Source organism: Stigmatopora argus, chromosome 2, assembly GCF_051989625.1.
Source record: "Stigmatopora argus isolate UIUO_Sarg chromosome 2, RoL_Sarg_1.0, whole genome shotgun sequence".
In the NCBI taxonomy this organism is placed as follows: Eukaryota; Metazoa; Chordata; class Actinopteri; order Syngnathiformes; family Syngnathidae; genus Stigmatopora; species Stigmatopora argus.
In genome coordinates, this window is record NC_135388.1 from 12,158,135 (window position 1) to 12,186,054 (window position 27,920).

A 27,920-nucleotide genomic window follows, 5' to 3' on the forward strand; every position below is an offset into this window, starting at 1 on the left:
CAATTTGCCAACCAAATTACTATGCTCCACTATATTCCAGAAAATCTGCTGACAAAGGGTTCATGCAATAGAATTATACTTTAAATGACTAAACAATAGTACTTCACTTTCAACAATAATTGTTTCAAAGGGCTGAAATTTAGACTGCAAGGGATTGGTCTTGTTAATGTTTTTTTTTCCCCTGTGTAACTTGTCCATGTGATTGGCCATTGCCCCTGGCCTATTTCCTGCTTGCTGCCTCTAGTGTGACCCAGGTGTTTCTGATTGTCTCGTCAACCCATGTCTGTCTATTTAAAGCCCATTTGTTTGTCAGGTCCTGTTTGATCGTCTGCGTTGCTATACCCATGTCCCGTGATCCTCGCTTCCCCATGTCCACCCCTTCAGGTTTGGTTTACTTATTTGATTCCTAGGTCTTTATTATTTTCTAAATGTCCTCCACAGTAAGTAAAGTTTTTTGTTAGCACACTCCACTCCCTGTCTTTGTTTGCTTCCCGCATTTGGGTCCTTCTACGCTCCCGCACAAAACTTGACATACACTCTTTGAAAGAAAAGTGCTATAATATTTTTGTTTTGTTGCTTGTCCAAGTTTGAATTTGATTTATTTGATAAGGGTCAGCACACTTTATTGAATATATTCATATTAGTATCAATGTCAAATTAATTAATTTAATTCATGTCTTAAAAAATCAGTCATTTAGTACTGTCATTATTATTATTATTGTTATTTAATTTAAGATTTTACACCACTGTAGCTCTGTTGACGCTTTTTTTGCTTGTGGCCCTGATGTTAGGGATTTGAAGATTGTCAATGCTTCATTGGGGTTTCAACTAAACAGCAGGAAGAAGAGGAGGCTTTGCAGCATGGGGGACGGTTTGGGGTGGAGGGTTCACAGCGCATTAAATAGCAAATCTAGTGGGTGGGATCCACCAGCGGCTTAAGAGAACCAAGATGATTAAAGGGTCAGTGGTCACAGGTTCATTGGATCTGTTGATGCTCACCTGGTTGCACAAGAGACATTGCCAAAACAAACCTTTTAAAAGAATCACAATACACTAGTGACAATTTGAAGGTAGTATATAACCATACAAGTTACTGCATTTTCTGATTTTTGTCTGTTTATCAGCAAAAACAGACCAATCATAAACATTAAGTATCAAGTAAAACAACCAACTAAATAACATGGATTAAAAGAAACATTAGGATAGAATAAATTAATTGGAAAAAACAATAATTAAATAACAAAAGTAACCTAAAACACAAAGACTCTCATGCAAGTTTTAAAGTCAGGAGGAACAAAAGTGAGATTTTATTTTTTTATCCCACTGTTTACATATTATAAACCAAACTAATGCAATTGAGGAACTAAGGAGAGGTCACTTATCATTTATGATGTCTCCATACAGTGTGGGCTAATAGTGAACTCGAGTGACTCAACAGTTGTGTCATCAAAAAGAGCCTTTTTCTTTGCCCTGTCTGGTGTCACTAGTGGAGACTCAGAGTGGCTCCCCAGCCATAGACCTTCTTTATCAAGCAGCCAATATAACAAGACAGCTCATTTTATTCTTGTTGGCTGCTAGTTGGTAATGGATTTCTTCAATGACTGTTTCTTTTTTTTCTCCAGGTCTCATCCGTTTATCTCCGCACTGCCAGGGCCCTCGCGCCATCACATCTTTTAGCCTCCGACTTCCATTTCTTAAGGTAAGTGATCCGTCATTCGGGCCTGAAATCTGGCCTCACGTGTTTGGTTTCGCCGGCCAGATATTGCACACTTTAATGCAAAGTGAAAGCGTACTCTAAAATAGCTTGTCACTCCACCCATTTAACTGCAGTACCACCCCCAATACACATACACGAACTACTCATGCACATCACACAGATTTCACTGTCCACAATTTCACAAATATATTTCAAAGATGCTATTTATCATGATCTTCCAACTAGACATTGTTTTGAATTGCATTTTTTTATACAAAAGTCCACGTTTCATTTTGGGAGTAGTTGAATGTCTTTGTCCTTTTTGTGGATGTTGGCTCACACCCAAATTGGCAGCACTCCTACAAGAAGTTGGCTGAAATGAGACAAGCTCCCTCCTAACCTCTTGATTTGCACTTTTTTTTAAGTCTCTTTGTTAAATTTTTACTTACCCTTACTTAATCAAATGTTTTTTTTTTAAATGTATACAAGTACAATGAATAAAAGCAGAGAAAATGGTTATAAAACTCAATAACACTTCATGCAGCTATTTATTCAATTCAATAGAACTATTTATCTCTTCCTGCCATTGACAACGATGGACGTCCAAAGACGTCTAGTGCCGTCATTGACAGCCAATGACTTCAATGAGTGCTCTATAAAGAGTTGAGGCTCATTCACTGCTATTTGATCTTTAACGTATACTATGTCAATGGGAGTGAAAAAAATCTTATAACAAGACGTACATATACATTATGCACATCTAATATGACTGTAGTTATTAAGGTGGATTTGGTGACAGTTTTCTTTCAATTTAAAAATAGTCATGGGAAAAAAATATTGCGTAAATAAGATGGATATAGTCATTGTCCTGTGCAGGTTTTTTTCAATTTTGTTGGTACATAAAGCAGAATGGACTTTCCTGTGATCTCTTCCAGTGCCAAACATTTGAAGCCAGTATGTACAGTACTGCGTGTAGGCAATGTTACTTTAATGAGCTCTATCAGAAATGCTGGAGATATATATAAAGGAGGGAAAATCAAAAGACCGGCCACCTCTGGGTGGAGGATAATTGAGTTGCTTGTCTTTTAGATCTGTGGGAATGGCAGACAAAGCCACACTCCTCACCTAGTCGTAATAGTCGACACATTGTTATTTCACTGGCCATGGGTGACCTCTTAATAGAGATTTTCTAATTAGTACAGTATTATTTTTTATCATAACATTCATTCTTTCATCTTCAACCGTTGATGCTCGTTACAGTCATAGGGTGTTGGAGGCTCTCCCAGCTGACTTTAGGTGAAAGGTGGACTAAACCCAAGACTGGTCACCACTCAGTTGTTGGGCATACATATAAAGAGGCAACCATTCACACTCACAAACACACCGCCACCGAATGGGAATCGAATCAACACGCTCAACTTTTTTCAGAACATACTATATCATATTCAAAATGAACTAGTTATTCTTGCAGTCTCTTTTTATTCTGTAAAAAGAAAAAAGTCAAAAAAAGAAATAAAAAATTGGGGCCTTTTTTTATTCTGGGTCTCTGTGATATTTTTCCCAACATCTCATCAGTTACATAATTACATTGACTCAATGCATGCTTGAATATGCCAACTAATTAAATGAGAATAACAAAGATAAGTGTGGAAGTTTGACTTTGAACTGTAATGATCTGTTGAGGGAGTCAGAATAGTTTATTCACTTGACTTTATTGTGCAATTATTATAATACCCATGGTTTGCCAACTCATTGTGTACGCCAATCACAAAAAAGCAGAAGGGAGACACTAAAGCACTGAAGCATTCCTTCATTCATCCATCTTCCGTACCACACATCGTCGTAAGGATTCCGACAGTTGCTGGAGCCTACCCCAGCTTACTTTGAGCAAAAGACATACTACATCCAAGTCAGCCGTAGGGCACACAGAGACAAACAACCATTCGCACTCACAATCATAGCGTCACCAGTGGGAATCAAGCCCGTGCCTGCCTCCATTGAAGTCGGACGATTGAATCACTACACCATCAGGCGGCTTAGCAGTCAAGCAATGCTTTTAAAATATAAAATCAATTCACTTTTGTTCATAGGACATTTTAAAAAATCACATTTGATATGTGAGCAAAATCCAATGACATGAGTATTATAAGAAAATACGATTAGATTTGATAAATTTATTCATCACGTATTTGGGAAATTTCACTATCACAGTAGCAAGAGGGTGAGAAGATAGTCACAGGAAAATACATTTTTAGACATAAATCAATAAGTTAATAAATATATACATATATATAAATAAATATATGTATAAATACATAAATAAATAAATATATAAATATCAAAATACATATATTTATAAATATATAAATAAATAAATATATATATAAATATCTAAATACATATATTTATAAATATATAAATAAATAAATATATATATATAAAAATATAAATATATAAATATATAAATAAATAGATATATAAATAAATAAGCGTGTTGCTGAAATATATACATAATGTTGGTAAAGTTTAGCAATCACTATTTACTCAACATAGTTGATTAATTTTTCATTACCTAATTCAATTGTTCAACTTACACATCACTTTAATGGTGGATAAGTTTTAAAAATAATCCATCGTTTTTGGGAGGGGCACGTATACTTTTTCTTTCCACTGTAGGTCGAGCAGCTCCATTTTCTTCAGCGGAAACAAAAGCCTGATCAGAATAGAACCATTTGGGTCTTATTTAAAGCGTAATTCTCCGTGGAAAGGGATCATGCCAACGTGAATGTGCTGTATGGACATGTGCCAGTACTGCGATCATCAGGATGAACATCCCCTTTGATGCCTCATTGCCCAGAAAACTCGAACAAAATGTTTGAAGTGTCTGCTTGTATAATGAAGCCTAATTCTCTTGAACTAATGCAACATTTGCTGGAAATCTATCTTTTTAAATAAAAATAAATTGTGCCCGCAGGGTCAAACCTAAATTCAAAAGAAGATCACCCAAGAGCAGCAAATGATTTAATAAGCCACCAACCAGCTCAGCTTGGCCGTGTAGAGGAGCAAAATGGAGAATTTCAAAGTATGTCCAATTAACATCACTTCATCACTATGTCAATCTTGTTTTTGTGATATCTTGAATTCGCAAAGGTTTAGAAATAGGGCATATTTTTGTCAACGTATATCATTACAAAGATCTAAACCCAATTTTTTAGCAGCCCAAATATGACCCTCACCCAAGCTCGACTTTTTAGTTTTGTTAAAACAATCATTAATAATAGAAAACATGATTATTTAACCATTATTCCTCAAGGATTTTGTACATGCATATTTTATATTATGTATGGTATATCCATATGGTTTCATGGTGAATACTGGAATCCACATGCCTGATGAAGTATGAGTTATGATATGCAAAATTTGCAGGGCAGACAATGTGGAGTCCCTTAGAAACCATGTTTTAATCTTGTTTGGGCTTTTCATCATTGCTACAGTGTCTGCAGACATCCCAATAGAACATACAAATATGGAAGAATTTCATGTTAATGCTGCAATTGCCTCAACACAATCAGCCAAGTTGTAGTGTTGTATATTAATTTCCATGTTCAGATTGGAATTACTCACCCTTCACATCAAACCAATCATTTAAAAAAATCTTATTTTTCAAAATTAATGACCTGCTGACATATTAGTCTATCAACTTATGATCAATATAGTATGTATGGTTTCCTATTATAAGATGATTAATATAATGAGATTTTTTTGTTATCCTCAAACAGCATACCGCATCAATTTCCAATATGAATGTCCCCAGGGACCCTCTTAGGAAAGTGTCCCCCTTTGCCATTTACATACATGTGCATACACTATGCAACAAGGGGAAGTAGGGACAAAGCGGGCCCTTCCATAACCCTAGAACGCCCGTTGTTTTTTTTCTTTATATACTGCCGTTCAAATTCCCAGAAGGCAGCCAATTGGCTGTGTTGTTAAAAACTAACAACTCAACGGCACATAACTGACCTCTTTTGCTTTTAAATCACTTGGCTTTTTGACTTAATGGGTCTCGAAGCAAGCCATTTAGTGCTAATAGACCACTTACCTGTGAACGTTGGCTTTTGTTTGGCAGATCCCTTCCCCTTCCTTGTTTAGTCTGCCTCATTATTTTTCTCAATTTTCTGCACACATTTTCGGTTAGGCTTCCCGTGACATAAAGTATTCATATAGCACATAGACTGTAGTCATGTGCAACACATTTAAAAGGATTTGGAGGAGCCAGTTTTACTGGTGGTGACATGAGTCAACTGGAAAAAAATGATTGCAGCAGTGCATAGATCTATGAATTTTCTGCAAAATGTTATTTGATAAAATGAGTTATTCAAAGGGAGTATACTCTGTATATATGAAATTTCCTGAATACGGGATGATTAAAGTTATCTCATCTAATCTAGTCATATTGTTAAATATTTTGCATGTATCCCTCAGATGCCGGTCTTTTACAGAAAGCCACTAAGTTACTGCATGTACCAAACCTACAGGAAATCACGTTTCATTCTCAACATAACTGTAGTGCAGAAAAAAAATATTTCAAATGTGTATTAAAAATAAGTAAAACTCTGAATATAGCATACAATAATTAGTTTTAAACAGTGCATCTTGACATTTGAGCAAAAGGAAGCACAGTGATTTTTTTTGTTTGCTTTTACATGATGATTTAATGTTACACATAATATTAAAACACCAATTTGTCTTTAATGTTATAAAAACTACCAAACAAGAAACTTTCCAATACAAATATTTCATTTGAATATGAATTAGAATCTCCATGTAAAAGGATGTCTTAACATGAGTTCTCTTTCTCATTTTGCGTGGAAATTCATAGATCGGGTTATTAGACAGCTGCAGCAACATCGACATAAAAAGCCACACAAATTATATTCACTCATCTTTACAAAATGATCAAAAACCTTTCAAAACATAATGATGAATATTTTTTTTCAAATTATAATTCATCAGACTATACTGTTTAAGTATTGGGCATGTGAAAAATGCATGAATTACGATTTAATGAGGCATTCTCAACATTTACATATTCATAAAGGTGTGTAATTCACACATGCATGAGAGAGCTGAGTGATAGCTTGGGGAGGATAACACATATCCTAAGAAACCTTTCTTTCTTTTTTCATCTTTCCTTTTTTTTAATTCCTCTGAAAACGAGGTAGCAGAGATGCACATTGAACATTTATTCTTCCCCACAGAAATCTAGTCAAATGCTTTGGGGGACAAGTGCTCAGACGAGGTGCAATGATGTGAGACAGTTTGCAAAATTACATTTTCTGAAATATTGTCCCATGTGGATTTTCAAAAGTTCATTTAGCAGGCCAGTGTTCCTAACAACCGTGAGCCAAAAAATCGCTTTGATTGATTTCATGTCTCGTCGCCACTGAGCGAGGACACATCCATCGCATCCAACCCATCAGCCTCAACATACTGTAAATATTTACCTTCGTCCAAATAAAAAAATGATAAAGCTCATTCAAAATACAACATTGCTGTGTGGAAATAATTGCAATGAGATTCTGCATATATAACCAGTCACCTTTCTTTGAGTTGTTTAAATCACGAGCTGTGACCTCATCATTTTTGGAGCCTTCTGGTCAAAAGGACGGTTTGGCTGCCAGTAAAGCATCCATTGCATTGTTTTATTCCTTTGTGAAAGCTGTCCCAAATATGGGTCAAAAAGGCACAAACAACATTCAGATGGTCGCTAGGCTATATCACAGCGATGTACCAAAGAATGACATGTTCAACAAAGGCGTGTCGGGTTTTTCCCGCTGAGCCATTGTTTTTGCACATGAAGTCCAAGTTGGGCCTTTTCAGCCTCGCCAGGATTGTGTCAGGCCTTTTCGGACCCGCTCCAGTTCCAGCAGCAGGCTTGGCCTTTTCAAAATAGCATGCAGAGTCTGATTCACTCCTTTATTCCATTACTTGAAATGTCTCTTGGAGGCATTGTCTTCAGTGTCTATTGGCGATGAACATAAAACATGTTATTGTGGCTCTGGAGCCAAGTTAAAGTCTTTGTGCTGCAGTGCATTGTTAGGGCGCTGAACAGGAAGTGCTCAAGCGTTATTTCCCAGGAACACGCATTTTCAGGGTGAGGGAAAAAAATTAAAAACAACCTAACTACCAAGCACTCCAGTTCTATAGCTATTGTAACACTTGCACACCGGCTCTAAAATTATGGCTCTAAAATTATTTACATAAAACTGAATCTGATCTGTGGTCAAATGTCAATTTACAATTTTAATAATACAAAATGTTAAGGAACGATGGTGCTTTCAGACTAAGTAAATTGTTGTTATCGTCTTGTTGCCGTAGTAATGGTCGAAGTTCCCCAGCAATGATTGTCAGTAGGATGTACAACGTCACAATGGCAAGATCCCTCGTAAAGTAAAGGAAACTAGTATATTTTATTTAAATGTAACTATCCTCAAAGCAGAAATGCTCTTTGTTTTCATGTGTAAATTAATTTCATTTACGTCGGAGCGTGGGTCCATTTTAAATGTTTTACTGTACACGCCGCACAAGGAAAATGGGAATTGGAGTTTCCTTTCTAAGAATTTATTAAGAATATATTTAAATAAATATATCATAACAGCCCTATACATTAAGCAAAACAAATGCTTCATGATCATCTAGGTCTTTTTATATAACCAACAATTGAAAAGGGCTTACACAATTAGTTGAAGGCTAAAACTATGTCAGGAGTTAATCTTCCAATCAGCGTAGCGTTTCAGGACGCTTAAGTTTGAGTTTAACCTTGTCGGACTTTTGGAAGGCACTTGTGAGCATCAGGCGTGGGCTTTTGGCAGCTGCGCAGGGAGCCTGGTGGGTCAGCTCTTCTCAGGGAGCTGCCGCCGCCGCTGCTGCTCCACACTAATCTATTTGAAACCATCTGTGAAATGAGCAAGTTTCCTTAAGTCCTTCACCTCCAAGGATTAAAACATCACTAAGGGGCTGTGCTGTTCTTACACTCTCATCTTGTGTACATGTGGAGGACTCTTGAGATGAACTTCCGTCCTCCTCTAACAACTAAAATGTGTTTTCTGCTGTGCTTTTAGAAGACGCAAAGCCCTCTACAGGCAGGTGGACAGCATCCCGGCACATGGAAACAAGTCAGCTGTTTTTGGAGGCCCCGTAATACCCGACAGCAAAGCCTGTACAATGAGGTAATGAGTCAAGCCTAATGAGAAAATCTGATAAATCGCAGCTGTTCGCAGGGAAATGGGGCTGCCTGACAAATTCGCAGGGTGCAAGCGCTGTAGCGCTAAGCGCATAAAATATACTACCTCCTCCTTCCGCGCCTCACTGTTTGCTTATCAGACTTGTGAAATTGTAATCCTGGGGCTTCCCAACAACGCTTGCTTAAATTAATAAGGATTGTTCAGCCTTGACAAGTTCATTTGAGCAGACTTCACTGCGCCAATGCTGGATTCGTAATTGTCGGTTCAGAACACAGGTCGCAATTTTTATTTTATTCTACTATATACATCAAATATTTATTTCCAAGCCAAATGCCACAGCCCCGTTAGTACTTTGGTTCAAAGTGAACGAAATTGAGCAATGAATCTCCTAGTGGCGGGCCGTGCATTTCACACCTAGGCCTTCAGTAGTGCTACATTTGAATCAATCTCACCCTCAATAACTATTTTATGCTTATGAAACATTTACTGCAGCTACAGCTGCGACACATTAAAAAAAGCATCAATTATAACCTGGGCGGCCCGGCGGATGAGTGGTTAGCGCATCGGCCTCACAAAGGAGGACCTGGGTTCAAATCCAGCTTGGTCCAAATGTGTGGAGTTTGTTCTCCCGAAGCCTGCGTGGGTTTTTTCCGGGTGCTCTAGTTTCCTCCCACATTCCAAAGGCATGCATGGAAGGCTGATTGGACACTCTAAATTGCACCTAGGTATGAGTGTGAGCGTGAATAGTTGTTTGCCTCCTTGTGCCCTGCGATTGGCTTGCCTCCAATTCAGGGTGTCCCCCGCCTCTGGCCCGAAGTCAGCTGGGATGGGCTCAGCACCCCGCGCGACCCTAGTGAGGATAAAGCAGTTCAGAAGATGAATGAATGTATGAATGAACATGGAAGAGGCAGTGAGTGTTATGTTTACGCCTGCGTATGGAACATATTTGCTTATGGTTGTTTCTATTTAAGGGAAAAATGATTCCTACCTGCAATTCGAACCACACCTGCCCACATGGCAGTCAGGTGAACAAACCTCTACACCATGAAGTGGCCACACTTTACTTTGTCTTTAATGGAAAATATTGACTACACATGGTTGTTTCTATTTAATGGAAAAATGATTCCTACCTGGGATTCAAAGTCTACCTGCCCACATGGCAGTCAGGTGAACAAACCTCTAAACTATGAAGTGGCCACACTTTACTTTGTCTTTATTGGAAAGTATTGACTACACATGGTTGTTTCTATTTAAGGGGAAATTGATTCCCAACTGGGATGCGAACCACACCTGCCCACATGGCAGTCAGGGAAGGGAACCACTACACCATGAATGGCCACACTTAACCTCGACATTGGAAAGCCTTGACTACACATAGTTGTTTTATTTAAGGCAAAATGACTCCACACCGGGAGTCGAACCACACCTGCCCACATGGCAGTCAGGTGAAAAAACCTCAACACCGTGAAGTGGCCACAATTTACCTTGGCATTATTCGAAAGTCTTGACTACACAAGGTTGTTTCTATGTAAGGGAAAAACGATTGCCAACCGGGATTCGAACCACACCTGCCCTCCTTCCCAGTGGTCTTGGAGGAACACCCTGGTTGATTTCTCTACTTCGGCCCTGCAAAATTGTCTCAACCAGGAGGTTGATGTCACACGTGTGGCGTATGTAGGCATACGTGTACGTATGTACATATATTGTATTTGCCCTCATGGTTTTCTCTTTTCCGCTAGGTTATTAATATCTACAGGGAATTGATCATGGATGCTTCCCAACACGAGCAAGGTAAGCCACAATATCCCCCGGACTGTACGTTTTATGTATGTATTTGTGCGTGTGCGTATACACATATACACACACAGTGGCAGTCCGTGCATTTTCTGGTGACGCGACAGCAAAGACTATTCTATGGCTATAAAACCTCTACTGCAGCTACAGCTGCGAAACATAAAAATAATCAATAATAACCTCATACAATTGAAATATTATTTAGGAATATAGCCATATTTTACTCACCAAAAATCCTTTTCACCTGTACACAATATCCATCCTCCTTTCTTTCCTCCTTTTCTATCGCCATCGAAGCTAATGCTGAAAGTCGAGCCTATCCTGTCGTATTTCTGGCAAACGTTTTTAATCGATTTAGTGCTGAAAATGTTTGTTCCCGGTTGTGACAGGCTTGCTTGCTTTGGAGTTGTCCGACCTTTCTTAATGATGTCCAGCTTTTTTTCTTGAAAAGTCCGTCTTGAAAATGGGTTTGACAGTAAATGTGCCAAAAAAATCAATTCCTTCTCCTCCTTCAGCCATTGCGAGTTGACAAAACCGCTATTAAATCAACAAAACAATATATTTGCTTGTGCGGCTCGCTCCAGATACAGTTTGGTAGCCCTGGCTAGTCCACTCTATCACTAGCCAATCATAGTTGGTGAAAGCGATGACGTATCCCAACGCCTGCGAGTAGGCAATGACGTATCCCCACGCCTGCGAGTAGGCAATGACGTATCCCCACGCCTGCGGGTAGGCAATGACGTCTCCCTACGCCTGTGAGTAGGCAATGACGTCTCCCTACGCCTGCGAGAAGGCCTTGGTGTGACCAAATCGAATTCTGATTGGTTAAAGCAACAGTCTTATCGACGCTTGTTTAATGCAGCAGAGCCTGCAGAACTGATTATGAAGGCCTTGAGGCAGATTTCTGACCCTGGCAACAAATAATGGCTGAAATGTGATTGGTTAAATGCTTCAATATGAAAACACATCTGGAAGCAGTGCAACCAGGGCGAAAAGCAATGAAAGGAACCTAACAGACAATTTGGAATTATTTAATAAGTATTCATGGACAAAATATAATTAACATCAGTCTGTGATTCAGATATTTCTTAGGCCAGCAGAGAAGGCCTTGAAGGCCGTGACGGCACACGAGTGGCTAATACACACCAGCTCTGGACGTTGTCTATGTATTTTCTGGAAAATTATAACATTATAGAGAGTATAAAAGAAAGCTATAAAGAAAGCTATAAAAGCAACATTTATTTTTAAAATGCTACATTACTGTTATTTCTTGAAAGCAAAACATTGTCTACAGCCCATAATACTGTTGATGGTAATGGGGAGACTTTCCTCTTTCACTAACTACCACAGCACATGTTCTGTGATCTGGTCTGGCAGTGAACGAGTTTAGCCAATGATACCTTTTGCTTATAAATAAAACTACAAACACAAGACAATGTCCTATAACATGACTCAACATATTGAAACCAATAAAAAATGCTAAACTAAATGTGTTAGAAAAGAAGACATTAAGGAAGTCCAGTGCTTAAACAAAATGCCTCTTTAATGTGTAAGTGTCAACAGCAGTACAAAAGATGGAGTGATGTGAGTAGCTCTCTGCAACACAATTTTGTTCTCTTTTACACAAATGGAGGAACTTTTTGAGGTAAATGAGCGCAGTAAACAGGCTGCTAGTCAGCCTCCTGTCATATTGTTACAATGGACTGACACAGAGAAATGCTATTACACCATCAAATGTCTGAACTGATTCTTGCCGGGATCATTTAGTTCTTTATTTTTACACAGTATGCACATTTCCACCTAAATATATCATTTATGCATTCATTTCTTGGTTTTGACCTTCTGTAAGTAATACTAAAAAAGCCAGGGAGATTGCACACACGCACTCACGCGCATACATTTTTAAATGATTCACTGCCATTGACAGTTAAAATAGATTGGACGTATTTCCCCGTCAAAGTCATCCAATGCGTTAAGTCTAGCACACGTCAATACTGCACATGGAAACCAAAGAGCTGCTTGTGGACACTAAGAAGCCAAATAAACATAGGAAACAAACATTTTGTTCTTTTTGCAATATCACCTAGCAAATAATCTTTTGTCATGTATAAAGAATGTGAACACAATGATGGCAACATTATTAAGTTGAATTAAAAACTTTACATTGGACTGTACAAGATATTATGATAAACTATTTACATATTCAGACATAAAGTATTTTTTAAAGCAGCAACAGACACTATGTAATTTGTTTTCTCTCTAAAACACCCAAACAATACATACTTTCCATTTGCCTACTGTAGGTACCTGCCAGGAGGGAGAAAAAGTATATTTATATATTTACGCAGATTGCCAGCCATGAAAAAAAAACCAAAAAAATTATAAAAATCAAGGCCCGGTTGATGGTTTGAGCCTGACTCAGTGTTGCTTGAGAAACAACTAGAAAGCAACAAGTACCTCTTTAGAACAACACCAAATATTATGTTGCCCTTTTGAACAGCAGCTAGCACGTCAGTCCAGCATGTCAGTGAATTGTGCTGATTAAATTAACACACAACATTCCCACCATATTCCTTACTCCAAAAAAGTAATAATAATAATTAAAAAAAATCAAATTACAGTAAAAAGATTGAACCAGCATATGCGCTTTTTGTCCGTAGCTGTTCATTCAAACCATCTGCATGGAGAATTAAGAGAACATATTGAAAATACAAGAAAGTTGGCAAGGAGAGAACAGCATTTTGCCACTAATAAATATATGCACAATCCCAATTTTTGAAAGAAAGAAAATGGCGTGTTGAAAACAATCACACTTGTTCGCGGTATAAATGCATGACTGTTTTTGTTTTAGTGCTGTTTGCTTGTAATATGATTAGGATCAATGTATTAACATCAAGTGCTTCATGTTGAAATGAATTATTAGTATTTTTACTCTACTGGAAGAGTGATACAGTGGTGCCTTGATTTTTTTTTTTGGAGGTCCAAACTGTCATTGGCTGGATTTTTTTTGTTTATTTGCGCTTTGCTTTTGAAATTAATTTAAAAAAAGAGAGATATGAGTCCAGTATGATTGTAGTGAACCAATTTCCTTTCCATCTATTAGCCATCCTTTAGTTAGTGAAAATATTTTTTAATACATGTCTAGGTTTTCAAAAAAAGTAAATTCGTATGGTTCAACTTAACCTAAGTTTCATCTCAAGGCATCACTGTAAGATATTTCGATTGAAAGATTTGATTATTCCAGGGATGATTATCAGAACTTATGATCGTAATCCTGCATTTTACCGAGATACATTTTTTCCCCAAAGGTGTAATGACATATAGGGGATAAGAAAATCAAATAGAATAGCCACAGATACAATTTGTACTTGCCAAAATTGTCAAATAAAAATAGTTCCCCCCAGTATATATGTACAATTAAGATCTATAATGACATGGTGAATTTGCACACTTCCAATTCATCAGGATGTTACGTTCTTATTCTGGTTCTCTGATTGTCCTTTTTGTTGTTATTGTGACAATTCTGATAGCTGGTAATAAATACAACAAGTTAGTAGATTCGTACATCGGTGTTTTCTGGCTAAAGGAAGCCTGCTGTCAAATTTGAAATTCCTCCCCAAAAGTGTTCATTCATCACACGTGTATTTGCATAAATAAACTAAATAAACCTTAAAAACAAACAAAAAAGGACTAAAATCTGGCAACTGTGAGAGCAAACCCACTTGAGCCCATCTGGGGACTTTAGATAATTCATGGTGTTTTTTTTTCTTCTTCAAACAGATTCACATTAATCAGAATTGATCAAAAATACAATTTATATCCAGTGCTTTAAACACTTGTGAAACAGCGTCTCCTTTATGAGTTCGTCTTAATGTTTTTTTTCTTCTTTTTTTTTCTTCCTTGTCTTTTTGCCACGTGAGGAGGGGTCAAGTGTCAGTCCTTTGTAGTTAGCCCCCACTGAATGTGCTAGGCATGGTCATATTGACGATATTTACAATCACATACAAATCAGTCCAACCACCAGCTGACAGGAGGAACACAAGTTGTCAGGTTGAGACACTCGGTAAATTGTCTTGTAGCTTAAATTCAGAACAGAAGGACAATAAATAATAATGAAGACAAGACGGCTGCGTCCTAACCGGGATGAAGCGATACGAATATGGGGAGATCCAGCGATCGGCCGACGGGATCCAAAATGAACAGATTCAAGGGCAAGCGGGGAGAATAACTGAAGTCATGCATTAATAATGGTGCATTTCACATGATATCCAGTCGTCAGTCATTTTAATAATCCCCCACAGCTTGATGTACTTGTTCCATCTGCTCGCCAGCGCCCGATGACGGGGCCGTGGCGCTGGCCCCGTGGAGGCCTCACGTCCAGCACTTTGATGGAGGGACGCACACCTTCGCTTCTATTGTTGGCCTCGTGTGTTTTCTCCGGGCCAGATGGTGCCCCCTGTGGACTCGGGTTACTTCGGGCAGGGGTCAGGGCAGGGCGTTGGGAACAGGGGTGGGGGGGGAGCCACTTAAACCTTGTGCCCTATAAAGCGTATCTGAGTCGAAAAAGGAGGCTTTGACTGCTCGAGAGCTTTATCTGGCCAAGGAGGTCTCTTGTCAGCGAATACCAGGGGTGTCCAAACAGTGTCCGACCGAACACAGAATAAGAAATTCATATATAGATTTTTTTTTAAACAGAAATTCCAATAGAGTTGCACGCTTTTCAGCAGGCATGGTTGAGGAAGACTTTTTTTTTACTGATGCAGAACTGCCAACTTACTACAGCAATGCACCATTTTAGTGAGTGAACTGGAGAATAGGTCTAATTTGTTGTTTCACGAAGAAATTTTGATGTTTTCCATTTAAAAAAGGCATCACGTGTTCTACTACTAAAAGAATAACAAAATAATCAACTTTTTCCCTGTGAATGAAATTAATATTTTCTCATATTTGGTTGATTTAATTTTTGTTCTCTTGTCTAGCTTGTTTTAAAATCAATATTATCATATAAAAAGAGTAGTTATTTTTGACATCTCTGCCAGATTTAGGATTTGGACTTGGATTTTTCCTGTTTCCGTATGTAGCCCTCTGAAAAAAAGTGTTTGGACACCCATGGTGGAGACAATACATCGCTCTGGTTGAGAACTGTCGTGTGTAGTTTAAGAAGGGGACACAATAAGGATAAGTGCACTTGACTAATTTTTTTAGGTTGTCCATTGTACAAATGTCCGCACGTCTTAAGACTGCGCCAGTAATCAAGCCATAGCATCGACCCAATGACTGTGCTCTGCTTTAAGACTTCTTAGTGTCCGTTTAAGATTTACAATGTTGAAACATAATTAAAAAAAAAAGTTTAGGAGCTAAGACTTTAAACTTGCCCGCTAAATGGGGCTAAAGCGTTTAAGAGAATGTTGTGTCGCTACACAATTTGAGATTGTAATGCCTCCAAAGCTGCCTTTCGTCGCTCTTCCAATCTGTTGGATTGGCGGCCTGTTGGCCCTGGAGCATTCTGGCCTGATTACAATCACTCAGATTAAAACATTGCTGACTGGGAATGGCTAGTAGAATTAGGAAAGAGCGAGTGGCGACGTGGTATCGCTTTGTCTTGAGTAGATCGTGTTCATGATTACAGGGAGCACTTCTTGATTTGTACAGATAATGCATTCGGATTATTTGTTAATAATTTTACTTCTCTCTTAACTGGTGTTACTTGTTTGTCACTGAGGCCCTATCTCAGGGGTTGAAGGGCATCCATTTTATGGATACTGATGCCTGTTGAAATCATGTGACCTTTTGCACTGGTAATGACGCCATGTTGATTAGACACATTCACAAGCTGTTGGCTGGCACACAATACCTGAGCGAGACACTCACGTCATGTCCCAAAATGGTTCGGAAATAAGGTCAATAACTGTACGTGCGATCAAACGTTTGATTTCAAGTCCCGTAGTATGCTCTAGGTCACAGCCATTTTTTTTTAGGTATCTTTGATCACAATGACATGATAAAAATGACATTGAAAAAAAATGTAGCGCACACACACATGAAGAAACGCTTAAGACCAAATAGCTTTTTGTTGATTTACGGAAGCCACATGCCACCTCGCATCCTCTTTTCTTCTTCCTCTTGAATACTGTCAAATCTTGGTGGTGCTTTCATAACACTTGTGGACGTCCGTTAGTTGGCGCTGACTCGCTCTTGTGTATCGTTTTCACTACTGTAGTCTGATTTGGGCTCGTCCTCAAAGTCTTCATACATGTCCATGTCGTCCTCACCGTTGACCGTCTCGCTGTTGTTGGCCAGGTTGTTGGCCTCCAGCTTCATGTTGAAAGTGCTCTGGATGACGGGGATTGTCGGCTCGGGACTCGCTGAAGCGCTTGAGCACTCTGACGTCATCTGGGGTGACGGCGTTGTCGTTGCCATGGCGATGGCTCCGGGGTAGACCATGCTGGCGCTCGTGGTGATGGGAATCTGTGGTGGTTGCCTGGATATAAAAGGGGACATTACATTTTGTGTAAAAATGCTAAATCCTACTCAGTGAATTCATGTCTTTCCCTGACTGTGCAATTTGTATTTTTGGGGTTGTGCACTCCATTTTCATTGCTTGAAATTTTGCAATCTAAAAATTTCTTCATGTTTGGGTCAATCTTTGGCTCACACTTGCCTAGGACTAAAAACATGTCTTTTTGGGTGAAAATTAGGAGTCTGAAAAATAACTTAATGGGGATACTGACTCGTCCTCTGTTGCACTGAAAGACTGATGGGCAGGCCACTTAAGTGTGATTGACATGAGAACACCTGGAGAAGAGTGTTGCTATACGCCAGTCACACTAAATTTAAAGTGCCAGTCGCCCGTGGGCTCTCTAAGTCTGTACTTACGGCCTCAATCCTATAATAAGCGCTGCACTTCATGGCCCATTTGCAGGCTGCTATTGTCGAAAATAATTAAACCGATGCTATTGATTGACACACGTGCAGTAAGGTTAAGTCAACACATTCTTGTGGGAAATGCTGTTACATCATAAACAACAATTGTTGTCTTATGAGTCATTCCAGAACTCTGGTGGGTGTTTTTTTGTCCACCTTTAATGACATTTTGAGCAAAAGAAGCGCAAAATATTAATAAGCACACTTGTGTAAATTATGGTAAAAGTCTTTCCCAACACGGGATTTTCCTTTTTTGATCACTAAGTTGGATTATAAAATAAAAATGTGAATTTTTGCGAGGGTGCGCATACCCAACAGTGAAGAACTGCCTCATTTCTTGCCGCCGTGAGCGCATCATCTGTTTGTATTCTCCAATGCGCAGCTTCTTGCCATCGATGATGCAAGTCCTCTTAGGCCGTGGCTTGTACTTGTAGTTGGGGTACTTCTCTAAGTGGAGCTTACTCAGGCGGGCCTGCTCTTCATAGTACGGTTGTTTGTCCTGGTTGGACATCGACTTCCATCGGGAGCCTGCGCAGAGAAAAAATGAGTTTGCATTTCACAACAAAGAGAAAAAAAAATCAAGACATTTCGTCACCAATTGACATTTTGGACTTGTCGAAACCACAAGGTTACATAATGTGGACATCATTTTTATGCCAAGCAATACTAATTATATCATATCCTGTCTGTTTCAATTCCTATTCATGTTCAGAACGGTTTACTTTCGGTCACTTCAATAAATGTTTATTCTGTTCAACAACTTTGAGGTTTGGCTGCATGCGATTGTATTTGACACCTTTTGTAATAAAGTAAGCTGACTCACATTCAAAGTAAATACATTAAAAGTCCAGCTTGAAAGTTTTTTTAGTGAGACACACCTGTATGTAACATGAATCACTTTCGCATTATCATTTATAAAAAAAAAAGATGATAATAAAAACTAAATATTTGGATAGTTATGCTTCCCATGGAAATGATTTTTTTAAATTGAACCACAAAAACTTACTGAGACTTTAAAATAAGAAAAAGATTGAAATATGGAGAGCAAAGAAGAATAAAATAATGCACAAAATATAGCAATGACATTGAGTATTTTTACTTTTTAGTATAGATAAGTTGCTTGTTCACATCATTCGCTGGCAAAGTGTTCTATAAATGAGACATTTAATTGTTGTCACAGATCATTTGACCATGGGAACATTTGTTTTACAACTGTAGGTTGACTATTGGAATGTATTGTTTCACCACATAGCCTACGGTGTACTATATTCAGACCATCCTTATTTGCAGTTCGAAATAATAAAAACAAGTTTACCATTCCACATTGGCTTTATCACTTAAGTGAGACAAGAGAGACATTCTCTGGTGTCAAACAGTAAGGAACAACAAGCCAGTGTGCAGAGTATACTTGATCCATGTACTTTCCATGTACCATTTTGCAGTAACTCAATTGACTTACCTAAAATCTTGCTTATATTTGAATTATGCATGTCCGGAAAGGCCTGAAGGATCTTGCGCCGCTCGTCTTTGGCCCACACCATAAACGCGTTCATCGGCCTCTTAATGTGCGGTTCGGTGCTGTTCCTCCCTCTTGACTCCCTGAAGACTCTCGCCTCGGCTGATCCAGCACCTCCTGGTGACCAAAGGTTACACAATACTGCTTTATTAACAGTGCTATTGACTTGAAGATCGGAAAAGGAATATTTGGTTCTATATGCAATGATACACATAATCTGAGACTGTGTAAGAGATTAATAGAACAACACAGAATGAGTGACTTAGATGCTGCCTATAATCTCAGAAAAGCACCTCTTTACTAATTGCGATTATATATAGTAAGGCTTTTTTCTTTAAAAAATCGACATAGTATAGTAAGGCTAAGAAAGTCGGAGAATAAATCTGACTTCTGATTCTTCTCCTAGTTATTGCTGTGGTCCAGTGGCAAAAATATTGGTTCAGAACTTGAGGTGGGAATCAGGAGTGAGTTCAATTCCACTCTTTGCAATTCACAAATTGTTTATTGAGGTAATGAAAAGGATAAATATAAATTCCAATCACTTCATTTACGAAGTCACTGTGGTCCAGTGGCAAAGACAATGGGTCAGAACTTCAGGTGGACTCAAGTTCAAATCAGGAATGAGTTCAATTCCACTCTTTGCAATTCTCAAATTGTTTATTGAGGTAATGAAAAGGATAGATATAACTTCCAATCAAATCATTTCAGAAGTCACTGTGGTCCAGTGGCAAAGACAATGGGTCAGAACTTCAGGTGGACTCAAGTTCAAATCAGGAATGAGTTCAATTCCACTCTTTGCAATTCTCAAATTGTTTATTGAGGTAATGAAAAGGATAGACATAACTTCCAATCACATCATTTAAGAAGTCACTGTGGTCCAGTGGCAAAGACAATGGGTCAGAACTTCAGGTGGACTCAAGTTCAAATCAGGAATGAGTTCAATTCCACTCTTTGCAATTCTCAAATTGTTTATTTAGATAATGAAAAGGATAAATATAACTTCCAATCATGTATAGGCGGGCCGCCTCGTGGTCTAGTGGTTAAGTCACCTGCCTGCGACGTGGGTGTCGAGGGTTCACGTCCCGGTGTCGCCAGTCGACGACTGTATGGTGTCGGCAGTCGGCCGAAGGCCGACTGTCGAACACCACCAGGAACCCCCCCTCCCAACTGTCTTCCGGTCAGCCGAAGGCTGACCGGAAATATTGTTTTGCTGAAAAAAATGACTAAGTCTTTATTTGAATGAAAAAAGGATTACCCATTTACTTAACTACTAGTGTAGTGATTAGTCAAACGAGAGCGGGATTCGAACCCCATCTCCCACATGGCAGTCAAATCCACTAACTTGAGGTCTGTCTGACCCATTGTCTTTGCCACTGGACCACAGTGACTTCTGAAATGAGGGGTTTGGAAGTTATATTTATCATTTTCATCACCTCAATAAACAATTTGAGATTTGCAAAGAGTGGACTTGAACTCACTCCAGATTTGAACTTGTGTCCAACTTCAATTTCAACCCATTGTTCTTGCCACTGGACCACAGTGTCTTCTGAAATGATGTGATTGGAAGTTATATTTATCCTTTTCATTACCTCAATAAACAATTTGAGAATTGCAAAGAGTGGAATCAAACTCACTTCTGATTTGAACTTGAGTCCACTTGAAATTCTTACCCATTGTCTTTGCCACTGCACCACAGTAAAGTTGGAAGTTGTATTTATCCTTTTCATTACCTCAATAAACAATTTGAGAATTGCAACGAGTGGAATTGAACTCACTCCTGATTCCCGCCTCATGTTCTGATCCAATGATTTTGCCAGTGGACCACAGCAACAACTAGAAGGTGAAGAATCAGAAGTCAGATTTATTCTCCGACTCTCTTAGCCTTACTTGCTATGTCATTTTTTAAAGAAAAAAAGCCTTACTATACTATGTCGTTTTTTAAGAAAAGAAGCCTTACTATACAATATCGTTTTTTACGAAAAAAAGACTTCCTCTACTATGTCGTTTTTCAAGAAAAAAAGCCATGCTATACTATGTCGTTTTTTAGGAAAAAATGGCTTACTATACTATGTCGTTTTTTAAAGGAAAAAAGCCATACTATACTATGTCGTTTTTTAGGGGGGAAAGCCATACTATACTATGTCGTTTTTTAGGGAAAAAGCCTTCCTCTACTATGTCGTTTTTCAAGAAAAAAAGCCATGCTATACTATGTCGTTTTTTAGGGGGGAAAAGCCATACTATACTATGTTGTTTTTTAAGAAAAAAAGCCTTACTATACTATGTTGTTTTTTAAGAAAAAAAGCCATACTATACTATGTCGTTTTTTAAAGGAAAGAAGCCATACTATACTATGTCGTTTTTTAGGGGCAAAAGCCTTCCTCTACTATGTCGTTTTTCAAGAAAAAAAGCCACGCTATACTATGTCGTTTTTTTAGGGGAAAAAAGCCATACTATACTATGTCGTTTTTTTAGGAAAAAAAAGCCTTACTATACTATGTCGTTTTTTAAGAAAAAAAGCCTTACTATACATGGTCTTTTTTAAACAAAAAAGCCTTACTATACATGGTCATTTTTTAAGAAAAAAGCCTTACTATACATGGTCTTTTTTGTAAATAAAAAGCCTTACTATACTATGTCGTCTTTAAAGAAAAAAGCCTATACTATGTTGTTTTTTAAGAAAAAAGCCTTACAATACTATGTCATTTTTAAAGAAAAAAAGCCTTACTATACTATGTCGTCTTTTAAGAAAAACGCTTTACTGTACATGGTCGTTTTTTTTAAATAAAAAAGCCTTACTATACATGGTCATTTTTAAATAAAAACCCTTAATATACATGGTCATTTTTAAAGAAAAAAGCCTGACTATATATACATAGTATGTATTTTTTAAACAAATAAAAGCTTTACTTTACATAGACCACTTTTTTTTAAAGAAAAAGCCTTACAATGTCCAGCCATTCCAGTCATTTTGCATGCCAGCTTTACGTTTGTACCAAATCTCGGGGTATTCTTTGCTCAGTTATGAAGCACGTCTAATAAGATGAATAAATCTTTGACATTATCGTCGACAAGGAAAAAGAGTGTCGCCAAACTTTCGTCAAAACATATACTATTGATTTATTTGCTATTGCCAACTCCTCTTGCACTGCAAGATTTTCTGTATATTGTTAAAATCACACACATAATAATGACCAGATAATAAAATGTTATTTTAGTAAATACTACAGTGACTATTTGCATTATTTTCCAGCAAGGGCTCAAACTTCACTCATCGCTTACTTACATTTCAGCTCGGTATCCATAAAATGTGCATGTGTGCCAAAACAAATAAGCTGTCGAGAGCTTGAGGCAGTTTGGGAAAAGGAGAGCAAAGCAGGGAAGTTGAGACTTTTGGAAAAGAAAGTGTTCTTCACACATTAGCGATGAGATGATTGCTTTCTCAATCAGGGCATTCACTCTCAGAGAGAGAGCAGAGTTTCCTTCTGTATTAAACTGTACATCAAACTGATAATGATTTCTGTTTGCATGCACATTTGCTTCCTTTTATAAGTAAGATGTGAAAGAATTAAATAAAAGCACGATGAATATTTCAACAAACAAAAACATGTTGATAAACAAGGCTGGAAAAAAAATAAGACAAAAAAAGTCTTCCATATGCTACGATACATCTTTAATGATCTCAAGTCTGCAAAAGAAAGCTTGGGATGACTCATACATATTTCATCATCCACATGTGAAGCCTTCTCATTAGACCATTGCAACCAGCAGCCTGGCACACATTACCTGGCCTTTGATTTCTATTATGATTTCAAATGATAAACAAAATCAAATTCTTAATGAGTAACGGCGACGCGCGTTAACATTCGTTCATTCTCGCGCTTTCCCGATAACTCTGAATGCCGCCGTTTCGCCAGTGCTTATTTTTCCGTTATTCTCACAGTAGAAAGCGGTCTGCTTCAATGTTCAATATTTTAGCTTTTTAACAGTTAAAAAAAAGAAAGCTTGAGATTGACACAAAAGCTTACTTAATGTCTATTTAATGTAATTAAATTGATGTCATTAATGTAACTACAATTAATGTAATTAAATTTAAAATGCATATTCTATTTAAATCTATCCAGCACATAAAGCCATCTTTTGGCTATATTTTTACTTATTTTATCCTTACAAACAAACCCACTATTTCTCTCAGTCTTTCTTTCAGTACAATGAAACATCCATCAAAATCCATTTTTAGTACCGTTAATCCAGTTTTTGGGTGTTGGGGTACCGGAGCATATCCTAGTTGACTTTTAGCAAAAGGCGGACTCCAGTCACCATTAGCTCACAGTGCAAATATTTGAGTTGATTTTGACGAGTAATGCCACCAACTCGGTGGAAATTGCCCATTACCATCTAATGTTATTTTTATTTTCTATTTTTCATCACTCGCTCCCAATCCTACTTTGTTGCATTGGATGCTGTACGTGCGCCCAAAGATATATACTGCACAGGGCAGCTCGTACAAAAATAGCAAAGCACAAAATTCAAGTGTTACGTTTCATCCGTCTTTAGCGTGTCCGGAAGACTGCAGGCGGAAATCATACACTAGTGGCACTGTCAGCGGAGCCCACACTTGGTTAATTTCATTTAGCATGCCCTCACTGTACAGGATGAATTGATTTCACTTTGTTTGCTTTTGACAAGCATGTTTATTGTGCAATGAAATGTGGAGTGGCGGAGGCCTGACAGTATCCATCAACGCGGGCCAATCTGCTGACTGCCGGGGCCAGATGAAGGTATTCATTAGCTCAGGAGCGCAGCGCTCACTCAGACAAGACAGCCAGTGTCTGCGCCCGGGGAGCGCTCGCCGTAATTTACGATGCCTCTCGGCCCATTACTCTATCACTGACACTGATTCAGCAATTTATATACTGGTGTGCATGCACACGGGCAGAGGTGAGCTGCTTATAGGGAGGGACAAAACAACCGCCTTCCATCAGCTTGTGCCACATCCGTAGTTAACCGGCAAACCAGCCACGTGATTTGCTCCACTGGAGAGCAGCCACATTGGGCTTTTTTCCTTCTGTCTTTTCCATGCATAAACTCTGTTCACTGTCATGCAAATACAGGTGGCGTTTATGGTCAAATAAAATTGTGCAACAGTCTATTAATAATGCTGTCTGTCTGTCCATCTCTTTCGGACACATTAAATTTGATGATTAGCCTTCTCGTTTTAAGGTCGCTGCTGATTTATCACCATTTAAAAAAGATTTTCTAATGAAAATGATTGAAAAAAAATGCTAATTAATAGCAAAAAAATTGCACACCCTGTCTAAATGTTATATTTTGTATTCCAAATGAGACCAAGATAACACATTTTTAAAACGCCTCCCGAAAAATAAAATTCGTCCAATTTTTTTTAAAGAGGGTGAAAAAAATTAAAAGCTGTGATAATTTTATTGTTATTCCTTGCCGTGTTCCGAATGAACCAGTTGCATCAAACTCATGAATATGAACTGGCAGATAACTGCCACAGTTTACAGCGCTTCTGAAGAACACCCCAAATAAAGTCTATATGTAGACTTTTCATCCCATGATTATTAGAAAGTAACAGCACTATGCTAAAATGTTTCATAAACAAGCGTGTTTGGTAGTTAGGTCATTCCACATGCAAAAACACAGTTGCATGAATAGCCTGACAGATAGACACGCAAACAAAACTCTTTGTAAGGAAAATGAATTGTATTAAGCTCACTCTTAGTCATTTACACACCATTTACAAATGCAGAAAGATTGTAAAATTGAAGAACGGCTGTTTAAAAATAGGAGCTTCCTGCTCGCATGAACAAGGCACCTCCCATTCAGTCAGGTAATATATGTCTACCAGAGACAACCTACACATTAGTGGCCTGCCTCGTCAAATCCCTTCAATCCCCAATAAGCAATTTGCCGCAATATTGTTTCGATCGTTCCGCTTGAAGGTCATGACATGGCTCCGCCGTTTTGCCGATTAGCCGAATACACAGTTTGTCTCCGACTGGCAGGACAGTTGGGAATCAGTTAGGCGGATGTGTGACGGTGTAAATAAACACAGATGTTTAGCAGTGACGGCCCGGGTAATACTTTAACGTTTTTGTTGGGGGGTGTTACAAAGAGGGAGTGCTGTTTAATAGAATTTATTGTGATTCATGAGGCCCGTGGCTCACGTGCGACAGAGGGATATTACAGTTCCTTTTTTAATTTGTCTCTCCTGTAAACGGTGCAGATGAACAGCATGAATTACAGTCAGGGAAAATGGCTTCATGTTTACGAGGAGGTGGAGAAGGAGGGTGGGATGAAAAGTGAAAGAAATAGCACCCACGACTACAGGCTGAGACTTGAACACAGACTCAGCCAGAAGGTAGCCTCGCTCCGGTCCGCCCTACAACGGCTGCATTCGGGTACACACCTTAGCCGAAAGGAAAAAGGCTGCCTTTGCCTTCAGTTGCAGCGTGAGGAGAAGACAAAAGCCAACTTCTCCTCAAACGATTGTGGCGGGGAGAGAGTGGGGATTCGACTGCACTTTAACATGTTGCACGTCGTATAGCTCAAAGGTCTGGCAACCCGAAGGTCCTGACTAATAGAATTGGCTGTTGGGATGTCTGCAAGCACCTCTGACTGGAGGCGTTTATCGGCGACGATGAAGCCTCTCCCTCAGAGCCAGATCATGTTGGATTAATTGTGTGGGAAAATAGGACATGATATTTGGGGTGCGGGCTGCACCAGCAGGAGCTCAAGGCACGCTAATTAAAGTGACACAAATTACAACAGAACTAAGCCCTATTTAACATGTCAATTCCCCTCCTTTTATTCTTTTTCCATTTAAAATGTGTGTGCGTGCCTGTGTGAGCATCCACCCAACACGTGAAAACTCACGTGCGCCAATGTGCCTCGACATGTCGTTTGTTCTTTTCTCCTCACAGATGCATTGTTTCATTTGCAAGTTTCTCATCTTTGACAACATCCAGCTCGGTGCTAAAGCATAATCACTGAGAGTCAATAATCAGTCTTGACATGTGATAAAATGTCTTAACTACAATGGTACTACTTTGACCTATAAACGCCCAACTTCAGTTTGGTGATTTAAGGCTATAATAAACTTCACTTGGTTTCATGAGTGATATTCATGGCGCAACAAACATGCTGATTGGGCGAGATTCATGAAAAATGGTGGTTTGGGGGTTGCAGGATTTCTGTCTCACATCAGTGATTTACAAATAAAATGAGCAATGAGCTTGGAACAAATTAAAATGATAAGTACAACTATAACTGTTTTTGTTTGGACAGAATGCAATAATTGTTCATTTTAACTTATTCTTAATATACTGTACATTATGCCACAATGGTTTCCAGACACGATTAACTAAGAATGAATCCTTTCTCTTTGTTTGCCTAGACCAACAGGACCATTTCTGCTGTGAAAAATGATTAGCATGCCCATGCTGACTCAGCCTTCCTGCGCAATAAAACACGAGCTCAAGTCCCACGGCCTCATCGAGTAAAAGAAAAACAATAACAAATGCTTTTCAAACAATTACATTTGGAAGCGCTCCAAGATACAGAAACAAAACACCAATCATCCTCAACACTAACACAGTCTCATTCTTTTCTTCTTATTCCATGGTGTTTACACCAATTTCCCGATCTTGGTTTGCCTCTTGAGTCTCAGTACCGACACGCGCCAGCACGACAATATAGCGTCGGAGGCCTAATGTTTTTATCAGAGTAAATTTAAGTGTGGCGAGACCCCGCTTTTGGCTGGTGGCTTTGTCAAACGGAGGGAATCCTCTCCCTTTTCCATTCGTGTGCCGCCACTTTCCAGTCTGTGCCGCTGCTCCGTCCTTTGCAAATATTAACTTAAGCAACTTAAAGCCTTCTGTGAAGCGTTGCGATGACAGAGCCGCGCCTGCACACAGAGCCCGCTCAGTGCGGCCGCTCGCTTCTGGAGAGAGACCTGCATCACACTAAGGGGCTTTCACACCCTATGCGATGACTGGGAGGTACACCATGTAATTTTCCTCCTCATGAAACTCCACTACTGCGGAACAAGTATGCTGTCGATAAATCCCCTCTTCTGTACGTGTTCTGGTGAAACAACGGCGAAAAACTTTCACCCTCTTTTCCCCTCACATCTGGATGACTTTTGGCCAGAAAATAACTTAATCATAGCTTTGTCAATAATTAAAGAGCACACACAACTGGATTTAGCTAGATGCTTGAATATATGGAGAACATCATGCCAAGGAAGGACTGACTCCCTGTAGATCTTTACAAGGGTTTTAAGAGTAAAAATGCTGCGAGTAGAGTTAACACTTTGCGGTTCACATCATAAAATCCTGCCCCCCATCAATCAAGAGCGTGTTTTGCTCTTGCACATTATTCACAATGTAAAAGAGCAAAAGTTGATGGGTGTATTTTGAGTTATGCCCGCTAGCCCGGCTCCCAGCCATCTCTCCCTCTGGGAACGGGACCTCTTGTCTCCTTTGACCCCGGCCTGCTCCCATAATCCATCGCCCAGTGGGAACGCTGACGGGAGGCGTCGGGTGTGAGCCTTTCCCTTGGCCCCGTGAAGGAATTAAAAGGGCACGTCTGCCCTGGTGTGCTCCTTTTCAGCGCTAGCTGACTCCAGCATTGCTCCGGAGAGAGGACCCCCACTGCGAGAGGAAGCACATCTGTCCACGGAGAAGTTGTTCAGATGTGTGCATGTGGGTAAAAGTCAGCGGTG

General features: G+C 39.0%; 2 protein-coding genes across 16 annotated transcripts in view; one reads left to right on the plus strand and one right to left on the minus strand.

Moving 5' to 3' along the window:
• Positions 1-253: 253 nt before the first annotated feature.
• LOC144090479 (uncharacterized) lies at positions 254-27,887 on the plus strand. Of its 14 annotated transcripts, XM_077621971.1 has the most exons (7): positions 254-384; positions 1,623-1,699; positions 4,671-4,778; positions 8,818-8,925; positions 10,474-10,614; positions 10,680-10,731; positions 13,395-14,535. In XM_077621971.1, the coding sequence occupies exons 3-7, from the start codon at positions 4,764-4,766 to the stop codon at positions 13,511-13,513; spliced, it is 435 nt and encodes a 144-aa protein (XP_077478097.1). In that variant the 5' UTR covers positions 254-384; positions 1,623-1,699; positions 4,671-4,763; the 3' UTR covers positions 13,514-14,535. The 14 variants fall into 14 exon arrangements, with proteins under 14 accessions (XP_077478097.1, XP_077478083.1, XP_077478134.1 ...); XM_077621957.1 differs by lacking the exons at positions 4,671-4,778; positions 13,395-14,535 and adding an exon at positions 26,592-27,887 and having other exon boundaries at positions 260-384; XM_077622008.1 differs by lacking the exons at positions 4,671-4,778; positions 13,395-14,535 and adding an exon at positions 19,159-19,415 and having other exon boundaries at positions 260-384; positions 10,474-10,610.
• The window catches only part of sox6 (SRY-box transcription factor 6), a 122,551-nt gene continuing 106,887 nt past the window's right edge, over positions 12,257-27,920 (minus strand). For both annotated transcript variants that reach the window (XM_077621933.1, XM_077621924.1), the window contains exons 17-19: positions 19,118-19,291; positions 17,970-18,186; positions 12,257-17,215 (exon numbers count right to left, since the gene is read on the minus strand). In XM_077621933.1, the coding sequence (XP_077478059.1) occupies positions 16,909-17,215; positions 17,970-18,186; positions 19,118-19,291 (698 nt within the window). In that variant the 3' untranslated portion in view covers positions 12,257-16,908. The remainder of the gene's footprint in view (positions 17,216-17,969; positions 18,187-19,117; positions 19,292-27,920) is intronic.

What these genes read in the sequence shown, in the direction of transcription:
- LOC144090479 (XM_077621947.1), top strand. Translation starts at nt 345, where the DNA reads ATGTCCCGTGATCCTCGCTTCCCCATGTCCACCCCTTCAG. An exon ending in ATGTCACACGTGTGGCGTAT is followed by an intron (nt 10,615 to 10,679) that starts GTAGGCATACGT and finishes CTTTTCCGCTAG; the next exon opens with GTTATTAATATCTACAGGGA. An exon ending in TGCTTCCCAACACGAGCAAG is followed by an intron (nt 10,732 to 13,394) that starts GTAAGCCACAAT and finishes TTTTGTCCGTAG; the next exon opens with CTGTTCATTCAAACCATCTG.